Source organism: Petaurus breviceps, unplaced genomic scaffold, assembly GCF_028583685.1.
Source record: "Petaurus breviceps papuanus isolate PSGF00001 unplaced genomic scaffold, PetGlider_PUasm1.0 216, whole genome shotgun sequence".
Lineage (NCBI taxonomy): Eukaryota > Metazoa > Chordata > Mammalia > Diprotodontia > Petauridae > Petaurus > Petaurus breviceps.
The window spans coordinates 9,066,496-9,088,048 of record NW_027185867.1 but is presented as its reverse complement, the minus strand read 5'-3'; the positions used below and the strand labels follow the sequence as shown (position 1 = coordinate 9,088,048).

At 38.7% G+C, this 21,553-nt stretch overlaps 1 protein-coding gene across 9 annotated transcripts in view; it reads left to right on the top strand.

Annotated features, from left to right (window-relative positions):
* The window catches only part of DDX11 (DEAD/H-box helicase 11), a 76,805-nt gene that overhangs the window by 9,535 nt on the left and 45,717 nt on the right, over positions 1–21,553 (top strand). For all 9 annotated transcript variants that reach the window (XM_069094376.1, XM_069094375.1, XM_069094374.1 and 6 more), the window contains 9 exons: positions 2,609–2,657; positions 9,276–9,383; positions 9,677–9,764; positions 12,745–12,950; positions 13,963–14,115; positions 16,598–16,644; positions 17,024–17,103; positions 17,547–17,591; positions 17,693–17,760. In XM_069094376.1, the coding sequence (XP_068950477.1) occupies positions 2,609–2,657; positions 9,276–9,383; positions 9,677–9,764; positions 12,745–12,950; positions 13,963–14,115; positions 16,598–16,644; positions 17,024–17,103; positions 17,547–17,591; positions 17,693–17,760 (844 nt within the window). The remainder of the gene's footprint in view (positions 1–2,608; positions 2,658–9,275; positions 9,384–9,676; positions 9,765–12,744; positions 12,951–13,962; positions 14,116–16,597; positions 16,645–17,023; positions 17,104–17,546; positions 17,592–17,692; positions 17,761–21,553) is intronic.

The following is a 21,553-nucleotide window of genomic DNA, read 5'->3' as shown; positions in this document are numbered from 1 at the left end:
CCCCAATTATGAATAAAAAGCACTATTAATTGCTTATCATATGCAAAGCATTGCACTGACTACTGGGGAAATGTATAAAAAAGCAAGACAATCCCTTATTTCAAATGACTCACATTAGGATTCAGGCAGTTAAGTCAACATTTAGTCTCTTCCAATTAGTCATGTATTTACTTTTCTGTGTTTCTCTTGGCTTCTGTGTGTGCACTTCATTGTTTGCTTAGTTCTGATCTTATTAGGAATGTTTGAAAGACCTCTCATCTCTTAAAGGTTCATATTTTCTCTGTAGGATTATATTAAGTCGTATAGGTCAAGTTTATCCTTGATGTTTTGTAATATGATATGCCTTTTCTTTATTTCTATGCTTTCTCATTTGGTGATCTCATCAGCTTTCATTGGTTCAGTTACCATCTCTCCATAGATAATGCCCAGATCTATCTGTCTAGCTGTAGTCTCTTTACTGAACTCTTGTCCTGCTCTCACTGACTACCTGTTAAACATGTTGAATTTGTAGACTTCAAACTCATCATGTTCAAAACAGAGTTCACTGTCACTGTCAGTGAGACTTCCATCATCTCCCCTCCTTCCATATCCAGTCAGTTGCCACATTTTGTAGTTTCTCTAAAACTTCTCTCTAATGCATCCTCTCATTTTTTATTCACACAGCCACCAGCCACATTCAGGCCTTTATCATCACCAACTTATACTACTATAGAAGCCTTACAGTGGATTCCCTGCCTCCAGTCTCCCCACTCCATTTTGTCCTTCATATGGCTGCCATGTGAGATCTTGGAGAGCAGGGACTAGTTTTGCATAGTGGTTGGTGCTTAATAAATGCTCATAGAGTCTTCTGTGTGGTTTGAGTCCCAGACTATTGGGTAAAGCCAGAATAATAGTCCATTAGTGTCTATGACATCAGTTTTACAAATGGCTACATTTTCACTAGCCCTGAACAATTTTATCATTGCTATGAGGTTAAGGCTAATTTCTTTAATTCTGTTCTTTGTTTAACTCCTATCTAAAGTGATTATAAAAGGAATTTTTACTTAATAGCTCATACTTATACAGGATTTTATAGTTTATACAGAGTACTTTCCTTACAACAGCTTTATGACATTAATAGTAGAAGTGTTATTCCCATTTTAGAGATGAAGAAACTGAAGCTATAGTCACATGACTAGTAATTGTCAGAGCCAGGGTTTATGACTCCCAAGCCCAATGTTGATGCTGTACAGTGTACCCACTACTTGTGTCAGAGAATTTTCTTTTAATGACCAATGTGTGGAATGACATACAGTGAAGTTTTCCCATTCTGAATATCATATATACATTCTTATTACTTCCTTGTATTTTGTAACCAAGTTCAGTATTGTTTCCCCATATATATGTAAGTCATTGTATATTTCAAGGTAATGTAAGAGCTATTGAGTGTTAATACAATTGATTGGATTAACTATTGAGACCAAATTAGAGGTGTTTCTAGATTGGGGAGTGTGGGGAAAGGAATGGTAGTGTGAAAGGTAACAAAGGGTTAAGTTTCTACAGAACTGCAAGAATTGCTGAACAAGACTACTGATAAAAAGTAACAGGCAGTAGCCTAGTATCCTTGGGAGGAAGTTGAGTTCCTGGTCCTTGGGGGAGTTGAGGCAGTAGCATTGGAAGGGAGTTGAGTTCCCAGAGAACTCCTAGATAATACTAAAATGAAACGATGTAGAACGGAAGGAACTGACAGCCACAGGTGGATTTGACCAATCAGGGAACAGGCAGTGGCCTTGGGGCACCCTTGCCCAGATAAGGATGTATCTAGGTTAGACTGAAGGGGGCACAGTATTCTGAGGTTGTTACTGCGCTTGCGTAGTGGACCTCATGTATTATGTATGTTATGTAATAAGATTAGAGCCTCATTAGTAATAATTAGGTTAATGTTTGGGAGGGGCGTGTAACCTTTGCGTATTTAACCCAGCTTTGGCTTCTGTACCTCGGCCTCCTCTCTCTGGGTGTTGTCCCAGAGACTGGACTGCCTGCTTCTTGTGAGATTCTAATAAATCTTTCTACCTTCATTTTGAGAGTTCTCCAAGTAGTCAGTTTGGGTTAGGGTCTCTGTATCCCACATACCAAGAATACAGTTGTGCTCTGAGGAAACATTGAGAGGGTTTTTACTTCCTCATTGATTGGGATAACTAAAGTGAATAGGAATGTTGTTTATTCTCAAGGTCCAAAGAATTGAACCTAAGTATATTTTAACTTCCAGTTTAGGAGGTAGATTATGCCCTACACCTTTGTACAAAGTGTCACAGTATTTTCTCATTTTCATTTTTTTCCAATGCTGAGGTGTGGAGGTCAAATTTAGTGAAAAAAATTGAAGTTTGTCTACCTTGGTGTGCTTCTTAATCAGAACAGAGTTGTTCCCTGATGGGTCCTTTGTATTATAAAGTGTATTTTTACCTCCTTTCACCCAGTACTTAGCCAGCTGACTTTGTCTTCTGAAGCAGAGTTGCACCTACATTTTCCCTCCTTAGGCCTTTCTAATGTCCATCTAGGCAAACCTGGGTTTTATCAAGGAAAGAATATTTCACTCTTTTTGTGTATATTTTTTCCCTCTGTTATTCAGAGCTTATGAAGAGGATGATGAAAACCTGGAAGAGGAACATGTAACCAAGGTGAGACCCAGTTACATCTTGGAGATTTTTTTGTAAGTAGTATTGATTCCCAGCACCCAACTGGGAAGATTTTATTGCTCTCTTTTGTTTTTACATTACTTTCATTTCCCATTATATCCATCCCCTACTCAGAGAGCCAACCACTATAAGAAAAATATATGAGAGGATAAACAATATGTTAAACAGAATGGACCAACATATCAACTGACACAGTCTGTTCAAGGGTCTATACTTAGTGCTTCCCATTCCTCCAAAAAAGGCAGAGAGGTATATTTTTATTTCAGTTAACAAGCATTTATTTTCTCTTTTTCCCAGTGCTTCTTGCCTTTCCCCCCCAACCCATTGTAAGAAAGAAAAATAAAACCCTTATAACAAATATGATACATAGTCAAGCAAAACAGATTTTCACTCTGGCTCTGTCCAAAAATGTATATATCATTTTGAATTTTGAGTCCGTCACACATCTCTGTCAGGAATTCAGTAGCATTCTATATTGGTCCTCTGGAATAATGTTTAGTCATTTCTTTTCCTTTGTGTATCCCATTACCTTTATGTGCCACAGTTTGTTTTGTTATTGGACATCTACTTTCTTTCTAGTTCTTTACTACTGCAAAAAAATGTTGCTAAAAATATTTTTGTTACACCTGGCCGTGTAACCTTGAGCAAGTTACTTAACCCCAATTGCTTAGGGGTGGCCAGGTGGCGCAGTGAGTAAGAGATCTGGCCCCAAAGTTGGGAGACCTGGGATCGAATCTGGGCTCAGATACTTAGCACCACACCCAGAAATAACTGGCTGTGTAACCTTGAGCAAGTTACTTAACCCCAGTTGCTTTAAAAAAAATTTTTTTTGTTTATATGGGGACATTCTTTCTGTTTTTTACTCCTTGGCCTACCTAGTAGTAGGCTCTCTGGGTCAGTTTAGTCTCTTTTCTTTCATAATTCCATGGTTGGACCAATTCAGAGTTCCACCAGCAGTGTGTTTCCACAGCTCCTCCAACAATGATTTTGTCATCTTCACCAGTTTTCTGTATGTGAGTTCAAACCTCGGAGTTGTTTTGATTTGCATTTCCCTTATTTTCATATGGTTATTAATAATTATAGTTCTTTTCAGAACTTTTTGTTCCTATCCTTATTCTTTGTTCTTATCCTTCGAACTACTTATCTCTTTAAGGCAGGTCTCTTGGGTTTTTATTTTTGTGTTAATGCACTATTAGACATTCTTACTCCCATTTTACATATAAATATAACAAGTCTGAGACAGGTGAAATGACTTGCTCTTTCTGAGGTAAGATTCAGATTCTGGACTTTTGACTTCAAGTCTGACACTATTCACTGCTTACTCTTGATATTTGATCTGAATATTTTTTCCCGTTACATTATTTCCCTTCTTATCAGAGTTGCATGTCACAGTTCTTATCATAGTTTGTTCATGCAAAAGAGCTTCAATTTCATGTAGTTGAAATTAACTTGTATTTTTTTGTGATTGCTTCTTTTGTTTGATTAGCATTCTTCCCCCTAAGCTATAATTGTGGAAGGTAACTGTTCCTTCTTACTTTTTATTGTGTGACCCTTAATATTCAGATAGTGTTTGAAATGTCCAAAATCTTATACAGTGGAACAGATGAATGGAACAGAATTATGGTTCTCACAAGAAGGGGATGCCCCATGCTGAAATGCACGAACCTGCTGATACAAGTAGAGCAAGCCTTTAGAGGGTTAACTTATCAAATGTCTCTCCCTTCCAGGTCGGGATTGGTTCAGACCCTTCCAGGTTACAGTCTCCCATATATTCCCATTACACAGTGCTCCTTCTCCTGTTCATGGGGTGCGTGTTTGAATAATGAGGCTCAAATTCTCTGTCGGGTGTGTCAGTTAATATACATGAAGTTTATTAAGCAAGTGGAGTTAAGGAAACACTGTGACCTAATCTTCACCCTGTGATTTAGCAAGTCTCCTGGTAAGGCAGGACCTTGAATGTTTCTTTTTCTAGGACTTTCTCCTAATTGTATGACTACTAGATTTTTTTTTTTTAAAGCAGTCGGGGTTAAGTAACTTGCTCAAGGTTACACGGCCAGTTATTTCTGGGTGTGGTGCTGAGTATCTGAGTCCAGATTTGATCCAAGTCATCCCGACACTGGAGCCGGTGCTCTTACTCACTGAGCCACCTGGCTGCCGCTAAGCAACTGGGGTTAAGTAACTTGCTCACGGTTACATGGCCAGGTGTTTCTGGGTGGGTGCTAAGTGTCTGAGCCTGGGATTCGATCTCCAGGTCTTCTCAACACTGGAGCCAGTGCTCTTACTCGCTGTGCTACCTGGCTGCCCCTAGATGTTTCTTTTTATGGAGGTCAAACTTTATCTCTTTCTAACAGATAGCATATCTGTTTTGAACATAATTATTGTGGCATATGTTAGTCTAAATCTAATTTCTTTCAGATTATTTTTCAATTTTTTATTAGTCTTTGTTAGATAGGAAGTCCTTGAACTTTAGGCTAAATTATAAAGGATCTTATGTGTCAAACAAAGGATTGTATTTTTGATCCTAGAGGTAATAGGGAACCACTGGAATTTATTGAATAAAGGGAGTGATGTCACATCTGTGCTTTAGGAAAATCACTTTGATATCCGATTCTAGCATGGCTACAAGTGGAGAAAGATATAAGACAAGGAGACTGACCTGAGAGCTATTACAATAGTCCTGGTGTGAAGTGATGAGAGCTTATATCATTATGACAGCTATGTGAGTAGAGATAATGGGACATGGATTAGAGATTTTTTTGAAGATAATGATAAGACTTGACAACAGATATCATATCCTTGAGTAAAAAGTCAAGGATGACACTGGAGGTGTGAGCTTCAGGGACTGGGAAAATAGTGATACTTTTTTTTTTGCTTTTTGGAGGGGGGAAGGTAGGGCAATTGGGGGTAAGTGACTTGCCCAAGATCATATGGTAGTAAGTGTTAATTAAGTGTCTGAGGCTAGATTTGAACTCAGGTCCTCCTGACTCCAGGGCTGGTGCTCTATTCACTGTGCCACCTAGCTTCCGCCCTAATAGTGATACTTTCAACACTGATGGCTAAGTTAGGAAGACAGAAAGGTGGGGCACTGGGAAGAGGAGATAATAGTTTTGTTTTGGTCATGTTGAATTACAGATGTCCAAGAGGCAGTCAGTGATGTGTAACTGTAGCTCAGGAAAGAGACTCCTGCTGGATAAAAAAATCTGGGAATTATTTCCATAGAGATGATAATTGTACCCATTGGAGCTGCTGACATTACCAAGTGAGAGAGCAGAAAAGATCCAAGATAGAACCTTGGGGGACACACTCGGTTAATGCATAAGAACAAAAGGGATATAGTGAGAGTAATACAAGGTTGTGATTTGGAAAAGTATAAATGATGGGTCAGGAGATTTGAACATAAAAGTGTAGAGTTGAATTGATTTACTAAGGGAAGGAAACCAATGCAGGGATGATGGTTTGGGAAAGATTTGAAAGATGAAGGGAAATTGGAGGTCATGTTGAGGAAGAAGGACAAGATTAGGGGGCATAATTCATTCACTTTTTATATTTTTAATCATTGTTCTTTCTTTTTACATTATTGTAATCACTGTATATTATTTTCCTTGATCTGTTTACTTCACCTTACAGAATTTATAAGTCTTTCTGTTTGTCTCTTTAATATCCAAAATTCTTTTTGCACAGTAATATTTACTCACATTTATGTATCACAGTTTAGCCATTCTTTAGTCAATGGCTGTCTAGTTTGTTTCTAATTTTTTGTTAATGCAAAAAATGCTACTATAAACATTTTCATATATATTTGGTTCTCACATGAGATTTTTTTTGTGACATGACATTTACAATCAGGTCACATACTCATTTTGAGCTTTTTGTGGTACATTGTGTAAGGTGTTGTTCTAATCTAAACCCAATTTCTGCATTCCAGATTGCTTTTCAGTTTTCCCAGATATTCTTGTCATATGGGCTGTTTTTCCTCAAGAGTTTTTGTTTTGGTGTTATTAACACTGAATTACTTATAATTGTTTCTGATTTTTTTTTTATCCTGACCATTGATCTGTTTTTCTATAAATGGTGCCAAATAGTTTTGGTGATCACTGCTTTATAATAAAATTTGAGGTCTGAAATCACTATTCTCCATCATGCTTACTTTTTCTTTGATATTTTCCTTGAATTTTTTGTTCTTCTAAATGAATTTTGTTATTATTTTGTCTCTTTAGGAAGGGTCCTTTTGGTAATTTGATTGTAATAGTACAAAATCTCTTCATTTAGATAGTATTATGTGACTTAAGATGTTTTTATTAGGATTAGCTACATTCTTTTCTTTTCTTTTCTTTTTTTTTTGCATTTTGGAGGGCAATTGGGGTTAAGTAACTTGCCCAACGTCACACGGCTAGTTTTTGTGTGTGTGTGTGTGTGTGTGTTCAGTGTCTGAGGCCAGATCCAAACTCAGGTCCTCCTGACTCCAGGGCTGTCACTCTACTCACTGCGCCACCTAGCCACCCCTACATTATTTTCTTAATGTTAAACATCACAAGTTGATCAGAGTAAATATTTTTTTTTTTGATATATTGCTGTAGTCTTTTTGTGAAGATTTTATTTAAATTTTTGAATTGGTATTTTTTATCTATATTTGTCTCATAAAGGAAGTTTTGTAAAGTGTTTTCTTGTTCAGTTTCTAAGAATGAATTGTGGAATATGGGTGTTAATTGTTCTTTGAAAGTTTTGTAGAGTTTACCTGTAAATTCATCTAGATCAGGGTTTTTCCTGCCTTTTGTAGTTCCTTCAGTAGCTTAGTTTTATTATATGGCACATACTAAGCACTTACTAAATGCTTGGCTTTTTCTGAAATTGGATTGTTTTGAGATTTTAATTTCATGTTCTGCTAATTTGGGTATGTTATACATTTTGAATTCTCAGTTTTGTTAGCGTATAGTGATGTATTATAGGTTCTTTATCAGAACACGATTTTTATTTCTTCTCTCGTTTTTTTTTTTGCTAATTTTTTTTCTTGTTAATTTTTAAAATTTTGTTAATTTGATTTTCTTCCTTCGTCTTCTTTTAATTAGGTTAGTCAAAAGTTTATTTTTTGGTGAGTTTTTTTTTGTTAGTCTTAAAAAACAGTAAGTTTTAAGTTTTGCTTATTAATGCCATAATCATTTTTGTTTCCAGTTTATGTCTTTTTTTCCTGCAGGTTTTTTTTTTATTTGCTTTTTGGAGGGAGAAGGCAGGCAATTGGGGTTAAGTGACTTGCCCAAGGTCACACTGTTAGTAAGTGTTAAGTGTCTGAGGCTGGGTTTGAACTCAGGTCCTCCAGACTCCAGGGCCAGTACTCCATTCGCTGCACCCCTTAGCCTCCCCTTTTCTGCAGTTTTAAAGATTTCTTCTTTTGGGGGCAGCCAGGTGGGGCAGTAAGTCAGAGCACCAGTCCCAGAATCGGGATGACCTGAGATCGAATCCGGGCTCACTTAGCACCACACCCAGAAATAACTGCCCGTGTAACCTTGAGCAAGTTACTCAACTCCAATTGCTTTAAAAAAAAAAAAGATTTCCTCTTTTGTTCCTGTTTTGGGTTTGTCCATAGGTTAATTTTTCTAATTTTTAAAATTGAATATTTAGTTCATTAATCCTTTCTTTTCTGATTTGATAATGCATGTTCCCAGATATAATATTTCCTCTGAGGACTTGTTTAACTTCTTTTACTGAGACTTTCTAAAATCTCAGAGATTTTGTTTTCTAATATCCTTATTATTCTTTTTCGCATAGTTATTGTTGCTGTGGTTTTTTTCTTTGATCCATTCATGTCAGTATTTATTTAGGTCTGTATCTTTTGCTTATGTTTCCTAGTATCAATTACTGTTTTTATTATGTCTTTAAAGGATGTGTTTAGTACGTTTGCTTTTTAAAATTCATTTTAAATTTCTGCTGGGTCTGAATGCTGAATTTAGGGAAATTTGTATTCTCATTAAAAGTGGCAGAGTGACTTTTTGCTAAAGGTTTTTATAGAATTGTAGGATCAAAGATTTAGTGTTAGAAGGACCTTTGTCGTTCAGTTGTTTCTATTATGTATGATTCTTCATGACCACATTTGGGGTTTTCTTGGAAAAGATACCGTAATGGTTTGCCATATCCTTCTCCAGTTCATTTTACAGATGAGGAAACTAGGCAAACAGGGTTAAGTGACTTGCCCAGGGTCACATGACTAGTAACTGTCTGAGGCCAGATTTGAACTCAGGAATATGAGTTTTCCTGACTTCAAGCCCAGTACTCTATCCACTGCACCATCTAGCAGCCCAGAAGGACCTTTGAAAATTATCTGATTGAACCCCTTCACTTTACAGATGTAGAAATTGAGGTACTAAAAGGTCAAATAACTGCTCAGCATTGCTTAGTAGTAAGTAGCAGATCAGAGTTTCAAGCGCAGGCCCTTCAACTCTTCAGCCGTTGCTCTTCCTATGGCATAATGCACCTTCTTTGTGGGCAGGTCCTTTCCTTTTTTATTCCTTTATATATCCAGGCTCCCTGCTTTATGTTTTAATTATTGAAAAATTTGCTTGTCGTGTCACAGCCAGTTCTTTGAAATTCATCCTTCTCTCCAATTAGATTTATTACTGCAGCCGAACACATTCTCAGCTGATGCAGTTTGTGCATGAGGTACAGAAGAGCCCCTTTGGTAAAGAGACTCGACTTATCTCCCTCGGTTCACGGCAGGTGGGTGAGAGCTGAGACATTGGCGTTCATTGTTTTACAGTACATTGTTGCTTGACCTTTGACAAGTAATCTCTCTCCTAGAATCTTATCTGCCACCCAATTCACTGTGGGAATTAGGGCCTGAGCTTTAAGAGAAAGTTATGTGAAATTAAGAAATTGACTTTTGGTATTTTCTGCACCTTTCTCAGATACCCAGTGACTCTCTCAGGTTTGAGAGTCCTTCATTCAGTCCTTTCTGCCAAAGAATATATGAGTCCTTATGAGTGATGTTTACCTTTGCTTCTGTCTTGTAGAGCCTTTGTGTAAATGAAGAAGTAAAACGCCTGGGGTCAGTCCACCTCATCAATGACCGCTGTTTGGAGATGCAGAAAAACAAGCATGGTAGTGCCTCCTGTGACCTATGGGATAAGACATGATATAGATAAAATACTTTGCAAACAGGACTGTGATTGAAACTAGAAAAAGAGATAGAGATGAGCAGATAACTTAAGGAATGAAGAAGAAGGTGTGTGGCAAGGTTGGTCTGGGAATTCTAGGAACAGCAACAAAAGAGCCCTAATAGAAATATGGTGGGGCACCTGGGTGGTGCAACCAGTGGTACGCCAGCCCAGGAGTAAGGACGACCTCCGTTCAAATTCAGTCCCAGACACTTGGCACTTACTAGCTGTGTGACCCTGGGAAAGTAAGTCACTTATCCCCTATTGCCTCCCAGTCTCCCCCTACCTCCTATGAACCTCCCACCCCATAACCCCCCCTTCCCAAAAAAAAAAAAAAGGGAAATATGGCCAGATAACATCCCTTCTCCTATACTGGTCATCCCTGGGTACCATTGAACATCCTCTCTAGGAAAATGTGTCTGGGTGGGTCCAAGTCAACAAAAATTTATTAAATGCTTACTGCATGCCAAGCACTATGCTACATGTTGGAGATTCAAAGAAATAAAAAACAAACAAACAGTCCTTGTCTCAGGGAATTCACATTCTAATGGTGGGAGATGGCATGAAGATAACTAGGCATATACAGTATAAATACAGAATAGCTTTGAATTAATCTAGCAGCTGGAGGGATTGGGAAAAGCCTCCTGCCAAAAGTGGGATTTGAATTGAATTTTGAAGGAAGCCAGGGAAATTAAGAGGTAAAGGTGAGGGGACAAAACATTCCAGACATGGGGGGAAATCAAAGCAAAGGTAGAAGACAAGAGGTAGAGTTTATTTGAGAGGTGCATTCAGGAACTGTAAGTAGGCCAGTGTTGCTGAATTGTAGATTATGTGAAGGGAAATAAGGTAGGAAGGGGCCAGGTTATAAACAGCTTTAAATACCCAACAGGACTTTATGTTTGATCCTGTAGATAATAGGGAGCCACTGGAGCTCTTTGAGCAGGGGGCTGAAGTTGTCAGACATGTGCTTTAGGAAAGAGTCATCGTGGCCGCTGGGTGGATGATGGATTGGAATGAGGAGAGATTTGACACAGGAGACTAGTTTAAAAGGCTATTGCAGTAGCCCAGGTGAGATGTGATGAGGGCCTGAAGTAGGGTTGTGGCCATTTGAAGGGAGAGAAGTAGATACAAATGAGAGACATGGTGACAGAATTTTGGGGAGAAAGTTAATGAGTTCTGTTCGGGCCATGTTGAGTTTGAGATGCTTATGAGAATCCAGTTTGAGATGTCTGAGGAACCATTGGAAATGTGTGACTAGTTCAGCAGAGAGACTAAGGCTGGGAGATGCAGCTCTGGGAATTATCTGCCTAGAAATGATCATTGGACCCATAGATGCTGATAAGATTGCCAATTGAGATAGTATAGAATAAAAAGAAAATGAGGCACAGGACAGAGCCATGGGGGACATTAGTGATATGTAGGCACGAGATGAAGAATCAGCAAAGAAGATGAAGGAGAGGTAGGAGTAGCGAGAGAACAAAATCCTGGAAACCTAGAGAGGAGAGAGTATCCAGGAGAATAGAGTGACCACAGTGTCACATGCTAGTGACATCAAGGAGGGATGAAGAGTGAGAAAGATAAGACATAGATAGATTTTTGGGAACTGCAAAGGAGGGAATTTGTTTGGTTTAATTACAGGCAGTTCTTGCTTTACATAAATTTGTATTGCAAATTCAACTTTATGTAAATAATTCTGAAAGAAATCCACATTCAAAAAAAACCCCTGAGTTAACTTTACTATACAGTACTGTGTGTTTTCTCTCCACTCCTACCCCTCAGCTCAGTGCTTTGCAGCTTCTCAAACACTCCTCACCCCCCCCCAAAAACCCTAAAAAACCCCACCCTCCAAGTGAATGCAAAAGAACAAGCATAAGAGAAGACTACCACTAATACCACCAGCTGGATCTGGGCTTGGCTTGAGACATCTGGCAGGTCCCGAGAGAGAAGACCTTTGCCCTCCTCTGCCCACCTGCCCATGTGTCTGGCCACTGTATCTTGTCTTCCTGTCTCTGCACTTTGGTACCATGTAGCTTATCCTGGACCACTCATGGCACTTATACTTCCTGTCTGTTTCCATGTCCAGCCCCCAATGTGGCTGCTCCCCCCATAATCCTTGTCGTATTCTTGTTTCTCTGTCCCTGGCCCCCCTCCTTCCACAGGCAAATGCACAGCCCCTTTCCTGTCTCGTTTCCTCCTTCTCTCCCCTCCCCATTTCTGTGGGCAAATTAGAATTATATAAAAATTATTTTACATAGAGTTCTGCAAAAGTCTGCTTATCACTTTGTGTAGACATCTGTAGAATGGTCCACTTCTGTAAAGTGAGAGCTATCTGGATACACATTTGTTAAAAGGGCTTTCTTTTTTCTAGTGGGAGTGGAGAGGAAGGATTGGGAACGGGTAGAGTTACAGAAAAAAAAGAAAAGAGAGGGTCATTGAGGAAGCTTTAAAAAAAATGTAGAGAAAGAAACAGAAGCATTGCCTGAAAGAAACACAGACAAGCCAATAGCTTTGGAAGCTACAGATTGAATTTATCACGTACTTAAAAAACAAGCTGTAGAGAAAGGAGATCTACATTTTCTTTAACAGCTCTCTTTTTCTGTTTTCCCTCATGTATGAAAATGCTTATTTTGTTTGGTACTTGTTAAGTTCAGAATAACAGCAGATTTAAAACAAACAGAAACGCTCTAAATCCAACTTCACATTGTGTTGCTACACTTTTTGAATGACCTTGAAATCGCTACTGTTCTTTGCATTGGCTTTTCTCTGAGTCCAGGGATGTAGCAGAGCTGTGAAGCCCCATCAGGCAAGAACTGGAGAAGTTCTTCTAGATCTTCCATAGAAGAGCCTGCTGTGCTCTCTTCTTAAGCTTGGTTGTCCACTTCTCTTTCTGACTTTGTTGCCCTTCTTGTCTTTCCCCTATTCAGAGAAGAAAAATAAAGAGGAAGAAAGGGCAAAGAAAAGGAAAACGGAAACTCGTACTTCCTGTCCCTTCTACAACTATGAGCAGATGCAGTTTCTTCGTGATGAGGTTCTCATGGAAGTGAAAGACATTGAGCAGCTGGTGGCCCTAGGGAAGGAGACCCAAGCCTGTCCCTACTATGGAAGCCGTTTCGCCGTTCCTTCAGCCCAGGTGAGCACTCCTTGAGGATGAGGCTCAGACTGTTCCTCTTTCCCTTTCCTGCCTTTGACTTTAGCCCAGGCCACACGGAGTCCCCACAGCTATGGGCTTGCCTTTCCCATTTAGTTTTCACTAACTTGCTGGTTTTCATCTATGTTTTTGTCACATGCCTTTTGGATTAGGCATTTTCATGATTGAGAAAATTTGAGAAAAATAGACAGTATTATCACAGTCCAGATATAGATTATGCCAGCATGGATTGGACTCACACTTACCAGTGTACCTATGGATTATTCCTCTCTGAATCTGTTTCCTGTGAAACAGGAAACGGCCCATACAGCAGTCTCCAGCACTTTGACTGTCTTCATTTTCAGAGGAGTCCAAGTATTTCTTGTGTAAAAGCCAGTGTTTCTAAAAAAAAAATACTTATTAAATAATAATTATTTTTAAAAATCCTGTCTTGCATAGCTAGATATAATTTTTTTTGTTTGTTTGCTTTTTGGAGGGGGAAAGGCAGGACAGTTGGGGTTAAGTGAGTTACCTAAGGTCACATGGCTAGTGTTAAGTGTCTGAGGTCAGATTTGAACTCCGGTCCTTCTGATTCCAGGGCTGGTGCTCTATTCACTGCACCATCTGGCTGCACTCACCCATACATACTTTTTGAAGCACCAGTATTACCTATCTCATTGTGTCTAATAATACTCAGATAAGTAGGAGAGGTTATTATTTTCCCACACTCTGCATATAGGGAATTTGAATTTAAACTTAAAAGTTTAAGTGGTTTCTTTAATGCCTTATAGCACATTAGTAGTAGAACCAGGATTAAAATAGCCCTTTTGATTCTTTGCTCACTCACTTTCTATTGTTAGCCCACTTAGAGCTTTTGCCACTACAAGGCTCAGGAGATAATACACATGAAAACATTCCTAACTGAGAAAAGAAAAGTGGTTCATTTACTTGCTGGCCTTGCATTTGAATGAATTCCACTGACTGCTAACATAGTCTTTACCTCTCTAACCTATAGCTGGTGGTTCTCCCTTACCAAATGCTGCTGCATGCAGCAACCCGTCATGCTGCTGGCATTAAACTTCAGGGACAAGTGGTGATCATTGATGAAGCCCACAATCTGATTGATTCTATCACGAGCATCCATAGTGCTGAGGTTAATGGTTCCCAGGTGAGTTATTAAATGGCAGTGCCATAAAGATGTGTGCCTTTCTCAGAAGTGTGAGGAAGGGACCGGGGGCAAACATTTGGCAAAGGGAGAGGTGTTCTGTCTGTCCACATAGTGTTGTTTGTAATTTGAATTTAAAAAATATCAGTATTCTCACACTAGGTTTAGGTTCTTTGACCTTATTCAAAGCCAAGCTATGACTCAGAGAAATATTGGTCCATGGTCATAGAGCAGATGAATTATCATTTTACCTTGTTTCATCTGTACTGCCCATTATTAATTTGACCCACTCTAACTTTAGGGAGCTCTTAAATTCTTCCTTACCACATAGGAAATGTTACATTATTGCAAGCAGAAAATGTCTTGTTTGACCTGTGTTGTGGGAAGAGTTTAGAGGGCATCTTGACTGAGAACTACCTTCTGTATCTCATATAATAACTGACGTAAGAGCAGGATGTCTTCAGCCTAGAGTGTGTACCTTCTAGGGACCACCATACATTTTCCTGAACAAGCATTAAGTTATCAGGGAGTGCAGCTATCCTCTTGGGCCCCAGATTCTTGGTTTTGAAGCTAATTCAAGTCAATAAGCATTATTTACATTCCTACTATGTACAAAAGCATTGTCCTGGGTGCTAGGGATATGAAGACTAAACAAAAAAAAATCCTGCCCTCAAGAAGCTTACATTTTATTGGGAAGATACAACCTGTAAATGCATAAGTAGTTTCATGGTAATTTAACAGAAAAGAGAATATTAAAAACTAACGGTCTTAGGTGGACATTCCTTTCAGTAGAAAATCTTTAATTTAAGACTTACTGAGGGAGGGAGGAAACAAGGGGACATGCATTTATTGAGCATCAATTATGTATCAAGCACTTTAAAAACATTCTTTCATTTGATCGTCATGACCCTGGGAGTAGGTGCTGTTATTATCATCCCCATTTTATGGATTTTTTTTTTGAAGGAGAAGGCAGGGCAGTTGGGGTTAAGTGACTTGCCCAAGATCACACAGCTAGTAAATGTGCCAAGTATCCGAGTCTGGATTTGAACTCAGGTCCTTCTGACTCCAGGGCTGGGGCTCTATTCACTGTGCCACCTAGCTGCTCCCTTTTATCTCTATTTTATAGTTGAGAAAACACAGGCAAGTTAAGTCACACAGATAGTAAATGTCTAAGTCCAGATCTGAACTCGGGTTTTCCTGATTCCAGGCTCTGCATTCTATCCATTGTGCCCCCTAGTTCCACAGGATACTATATTTGTAGTCGTTTCTATAGTCACTTGGTGATCTCATGAGCTCTCAGTGTTTAATTATCATTTCCATGCAATTGGGTCCTACATCCAGTCCCTCTTTCTCTCTTCTGAGCTCCATTCCTATATCACCAACTGTCTGTTAGACATTTTGAACTTTATGTCTTGTAGACATCTCTAACTCAGCACGTACAAAAAAAAAAAACATAACTCGTTATCTTTCTCCAAAAGCCTATACCTCTTCCAAATTTCTTTCTTACTCTTTAGGACAGCACTCTCCTTCTAGTCACTCATGTTCACAACCTTGGTGGAATCTCCAGTTTCTTACTTTCATTCCATTTAACTAATCACTTGCTAAATATTGCAGCTTCTTTCTCTGTGACATCTTTCCTATATTTTCCCTTATCTCAACTTAGACAGATACCACCTTAGTTCATATTCTTATCACCTCTTGCCTGGACCACTGAAATAACCTTTTAATTGGACTCTATGCCTCAGGTCGTTCTGTGTTCCAATCCATTCTCCATTCAGTTATCAGTCATTTTCCTAAAGTGCAGGTCTTACCATGTTACTCAGTAAACTTCCTGTTACTTCTAGAATCAATTATAAAGTCATTTGTTTAGCATTTAAAGCTCTTCACAACCTGACACCTTCATGGATTTTGGTCTATTATATATATTCCATGGTCTAGCTACACTGCTACTGTTCACAAATAACAGCCCAGCCCCCTTCTTCATGCCTTTGCACTTGGTTTCCCTTGTGCCTGGAATGTTCTCCCTCTTCATTTCTGCCTCTTAGAATCCTCTGTGTTCTTCAAGACTCAACCACCTGCCACCTCTTCCAAGAGGCCTTTCCCAGTGCCTACCTCTTATTGCCTTCCCTGCTTAGGCAGCCTTTGATCTACTCTGCTCATATTATATGTACTTTTTGATGTCCATGTTTTCTTCTCCTTTAGAATGTAAGCCCCTTGAAGGCAGAGACTGTTCTGTTTTTTTTCATTAGCACTTAGCACAGTGCCTGGAAGATAGTAAGTGCTTAACAAATGGTTGTTGATTGATTTAGCCCATACTGCATCTATGCCTGGTGCTTTTCTTCCCTTTCCTTTACTCATGTGAGTCCTTAACTGCCATACTTAAGGGCGGGTTGGAAGTTTCACTTTTCTGTGAATGCTACCTCTACCCTGGGTAGCTCACTTTAGGACCAGGTTCTTTCTAGCCATTTTCTCTTTTCACTCCTAGCTGTGCCAGGCTCACTCCCAGCTGTCCCAATACATGGAGCGCTACAGGTGAGCTTCCTCTGGAGGTATAAATGGAGATAATGAAAAGATTCAGGCTGCTCCTAAGTCTTAGCTATCACAAGTTGAAAGACTTTTAAGTATATTTTCTCTTGTGCAGCCCTGAAGCAGAACCTTGACTGAGTTGATAGTGGCATGTGTCTCATCATAGGCCTGTAGGTTAATTTGAGCCTATGGTTCACCCCATTCCTAAGCTACTGATCAGTCAAGGCCTTAGACAGTGGGGGTCAGCTTTTTCTTTCGGGGCGCCCTCTAGTAGGTTGCCCACTTGTAAAGATTTCAGACAAGGAATTTGTTGAGCCAGAGAACCGGGGCTGAGGGTGTGGGTGTATTATTTTAAGGGTACTTGATGTTCATTGACTTTTTATAGGAAACTTTTGAAGGCCAAGAACCTGATGTACATCAAACAAATTTTGTATTTGCTGGAGAAATTTGTGACTGTTTTGGGTGGTAAGAGAAATTCTATTCTTATCTAATTCACTAAACTTCTAAACCAGCTGATCCCTTTTTTTCTTGTTTATTTGCCATGGCATATCCCTCATCATATAGGCCATATAAAGCTTGAGACAGGCATTCCACAGTCCTGGGTTCCATTAACTTTATAATGGACTCATTTTGTGGCCCCAGGGTTTGTTCTTTAGTTCTCCTTGTCCCTCTGTAAAATAATTCCCACTTTTCTCCCTGCCTCAAAGGTATGTAAAAAGAAGATGAAATTTAATAGTCTATGAATTTTATTGAACATGTCTTATTGTTCAGTGTGAATGTTTGTGCACATGCATGCTTACATGAATGCATGTGTATATTGGTTCCCTTTACTGTCACTGAGCATGTGGGTGAGTTGGAGCAGACTAGAGTAGCAATCTCCTCATTTCATGACTTGATTTTTTTTCCAGGAAATGTGAAACAGAATCCCAACACTCAAAACCTCTTTCAAACAGGTAAGAACATGTTTAGCTGAACTAGGTCTGAAGAGGATTCTGAAACTGAGATCTGCAGAACTCAGAAATAGTAGGAATCTTAATTTTTTTTTTACTCTTAGGGACTGAGTTGAAGACTATCAATGACTTCCTGTTTCAGAGCCAGATCGACAATATCAACCTATTCAAGGTAGAGTTTGTTTGTGTGCCAAGTGTGTCTATCTGTAGAATTTCTGTCATCTGTGAAGTTTTGTTCAGTCATTCAAAAACCTTTGATTAGTCCTCACTTATGCACAAATAGATCAGTGTTCTAAATTCTGTGGAAGAGATTCTATATTGAAGTAGTTTGAGGTCTAGTTGAGAAGACATCATAAATATTTTTTAAATGGATTAAGAACACTTAAAAGCAGCATATCAGAAAATGCAAAATATATGAATCAAGAATGCCTAAGTTATATAAAAGTGTGATCATAGATAGCTATGAAGGCATCTTCTGTATTTAAAGATCTCATTTGGAACCAAGAGGTTAATAAGAGCCAAGTCATAGCCCATCACTAAAATGGATCAGAATGCTGATAAAGGATCATCTAGAGGTCTTCTCTACTATTCCTTTCCTATGTTAACCCCTAATGAACCCACTTCCCTTCTGGTTTCCATATTGCCTTAGATTTCTTCCTATTTAGGTCTCTTATTTGTAGTTTTCTATTGGATATTTCTATTAGACAACTTCTTGGTGCCTCAAATGTAGTATGTCTAAACCAGATTTATAATCCCTCCCAAATCACTTCTTTCCCCTTACTTCCCTGTTTCTGCTAATGGTACCACCTTTTTCCTATTTACTCTGGCTGGAAACCTCAGAGTTACCTTTGTCTTCTTCCTTTCCTGATGTCCAATCAGCTGTTGAGACCTGTCCATTATAGAGGGAATTCCTGTGGATTGGACTAGATGATTTTTGAGGTTTCTTCTAATGCTGAGATTTTATGGTTCTGTACTTCTTCCTGTGCAATGTCTTAATTTTTTTCCTTGGGAAAGACATCCTATACCAACCTTTAACATCCCAGTTCAGGCTTTTGTTAGTTACAAACACCAAACTTATTTGACCATAAACTTAATATTTAAAATAAACTACATTTAATTAAAAATTGACCCAAATAAAGGGTAATTTTCTAAACAGTAATTTCTAAGGGTAATTTTTCTAACTCTTCCTATTTGAACCATTTACATCTTAAATTATATGTGTAAAAATAAAAAAGGAAAAACAAAAATACACATTTGTACTGTTGTGACTTTCTGAATGGGGCCTTGAAACCCCTTTAATTCTATTTCCTTTGACTTTAGAAAATATAATTGCATTCATTGTGTAGCACGTGGTCTGATTGATGTTCTTCTGACCTGAAGTTTGTAGGCTCCTCCTGGCCTTGTTTTGGGGTCAGAGTGACATAGCTAGGTGTCCCTGGCTTACCTTTGTTCATGTACCAGAAGGCTTCAATGTGCTAGGCCCTTGGGTCCACATTCTTTTTGGGGTCAACTTCTTCCCTAGTGTTTATAGACTTCTGGCTGTCTGTGTAAACTAGACCTGGAAAAAGACACCCCGAAGACTTTCAAGCATTTTTGATGAAAAAACCAGAGTTGAATAGAAAATTTGACATTCAGATACAAGAAGCAAGAGAAGCATGAGAAAGTAAACAGGGAAAAGAAATCATAAGGAACTTATCAAAGTTGAACTATTTATATTCCTACATGGAAAAACAATAATTGTAACTTATGAAACTTTTCTCAGTATGAGAATAATTGAAGGGAATAGAAATGTGTGTGTGTGTGTATACACATATACACACACATATATAAGTCTATATAGGAGGGTATATGGGTGTATGAATACATATGTGAATATGTGTATAGGTATACATAGATAGAGGGCACAGGACCAATTTAATGGGAAGGGATGATACTTAAAAGGTGAAATTAAAGGAATATAATGAGAGGAGATGGGGAGAGACAGAATGAGGTAAACTATATCATATAGAAGAGGCGAGGGAAAATGGTTACAATGGAGGGGAAGAACAGGAAGGCAAAAGGGAATGGGTCAACCTTATTCTCATTGAATTTGGCTTAGGGAGGGAATGACATACACACTAAATAGGGTATCTCACCCTACAGGAGAGTAGGGGGGAAGGAGATGAGAGGGGGGATGATGGAAAGGAGGGCAGGTTGGTGGGGAGGGAAGTTGGAAGCACCCACTTTTGAAAAGGGACAGGATCAAAGTAGAGAATAGAACAAGTGGGAGGTGGGATAGGAGGAGGGAAATATAGTCAGTCTTTCACAATATATCTACTATGGAAATGTTTTGTATTAGCTACACATGTACAACCTATATTGAATTGCTTATCTTCCCAGTAAAGGTGGGTGACAAGGGAAGAAGGGAATGAATCTGGAATTCAAAGTTTTAAAATCAAATGTTTAAAATTTATGTGTGTATATGTATATATGTGTGTGTGTGTGTATATACTATTATCAATATTACTTTATATGTAACTGGGAAATAAGATATACAGGCACTGGGTCATAGAGATCCACCGTGCCCTACTGGAAAGTCAGAGAGGGTATGGGAGAAGATGTGGGAGAGAGCAGATTGGAGGAGGGGATATCCAGTGGGATTACTATTTTGGGGTGGTAGGTAGGGAAAAAACTGGGAGAAAAATTGTAATTCAAAATCTTGCAGAAATGAATGATGTAAACTAGAAGTTAATAAAGCATTTGATTAAAAAAAAATGAAGAAAAAGAAAAAGACACCCCTCTGATTTCTTGAAAGCAATTGCCTCTGAAGGATTGGGTGTCATTGGGCTGCAACACTGAAAAATTTTAATGAAGGACAAGACTAAAGGACAAGACTTACCTAGATAGCCTGAGTTCTCCATTGATATCCTTAATGTATTGGGAGAAAGTGAGCAAGGTCTCTAATCTGCTGATTGGGTAAACTCTGTGATGAATTGGAGAGGGTGTGGACATGAGTAGTACCGGATAGGCGGGTCAAGGGATTGGATGAGAAATACCCAATTCCCTGAGATCATAGTCTGAGTATTTGAGTTTTTTCTACTTTGTTCATGCTATCTACAATTTTGTCTTGACCAGAAATTTTTAGCTTATGTTCCAATTCTTCTTACTTATTTCTGTAAAATTTGTCTTCCTAAAATATACTTCCTTTGATCAAAAGCCTTGAATAGGCTCCTATTACCTCCCAGTAAAGTTCAAACTCCATATCTTGATGTGCAGAATCTATCACAGTTTGACTCTTAAGTTGCTTCCCAGCATTATCCTGTGCTAACTTCATTCTGTATGTCTTATATCCTGATTAAGCTTAGCTACTTACCCTGTGTTTTATCATATCTGCACCTTTCCAGAAGCGGTTCCTTCTGCTTGCAGTGTTCTGACCTTCATTAGTACGTACCATAATTTTCCAACACATCCTTCAAGACCCATTTCAAAATTTTTTTCTTCTAAGTACCCTTTCCTGAATCCTCAGGTGGAAGTGACCTCTTAATTCCTTAGAGCCCCTTATAAGCACTTTGTACCATTTGTGGCACTTAATAATGTCCTGCCTTGTGTGTTATTGGTGTACTTTGTACCTAAGATGCCTTGAAGTGGTAGGTGCATAATATTTATTGAATTAAATTAGGACAGTCAGTAGGAAGAAAATCAGGGGTGAGGAAGATGGGGGTTGGTTCCTAAATAGCAAAGACACAGGAGGTTTCTACATGTACAAATCCAAATAATAAGCATATTAAGTCCTAGAATTGTGTTGAAGTTGACACCTTTCATTTAAGCGTGGTATGTGTGGGACTCTTCGTACCTACCCTGAAGAGAAAAGTATGTTTTTTGGCTTGGGTGTTTTGGTGTGAGAAGGTGAATTGACCATAATCAATTTGATGATTAATTACCCAGGTGTTTTCTTTTTATTTCTTCAGCCATTTATTTGGCTGTTT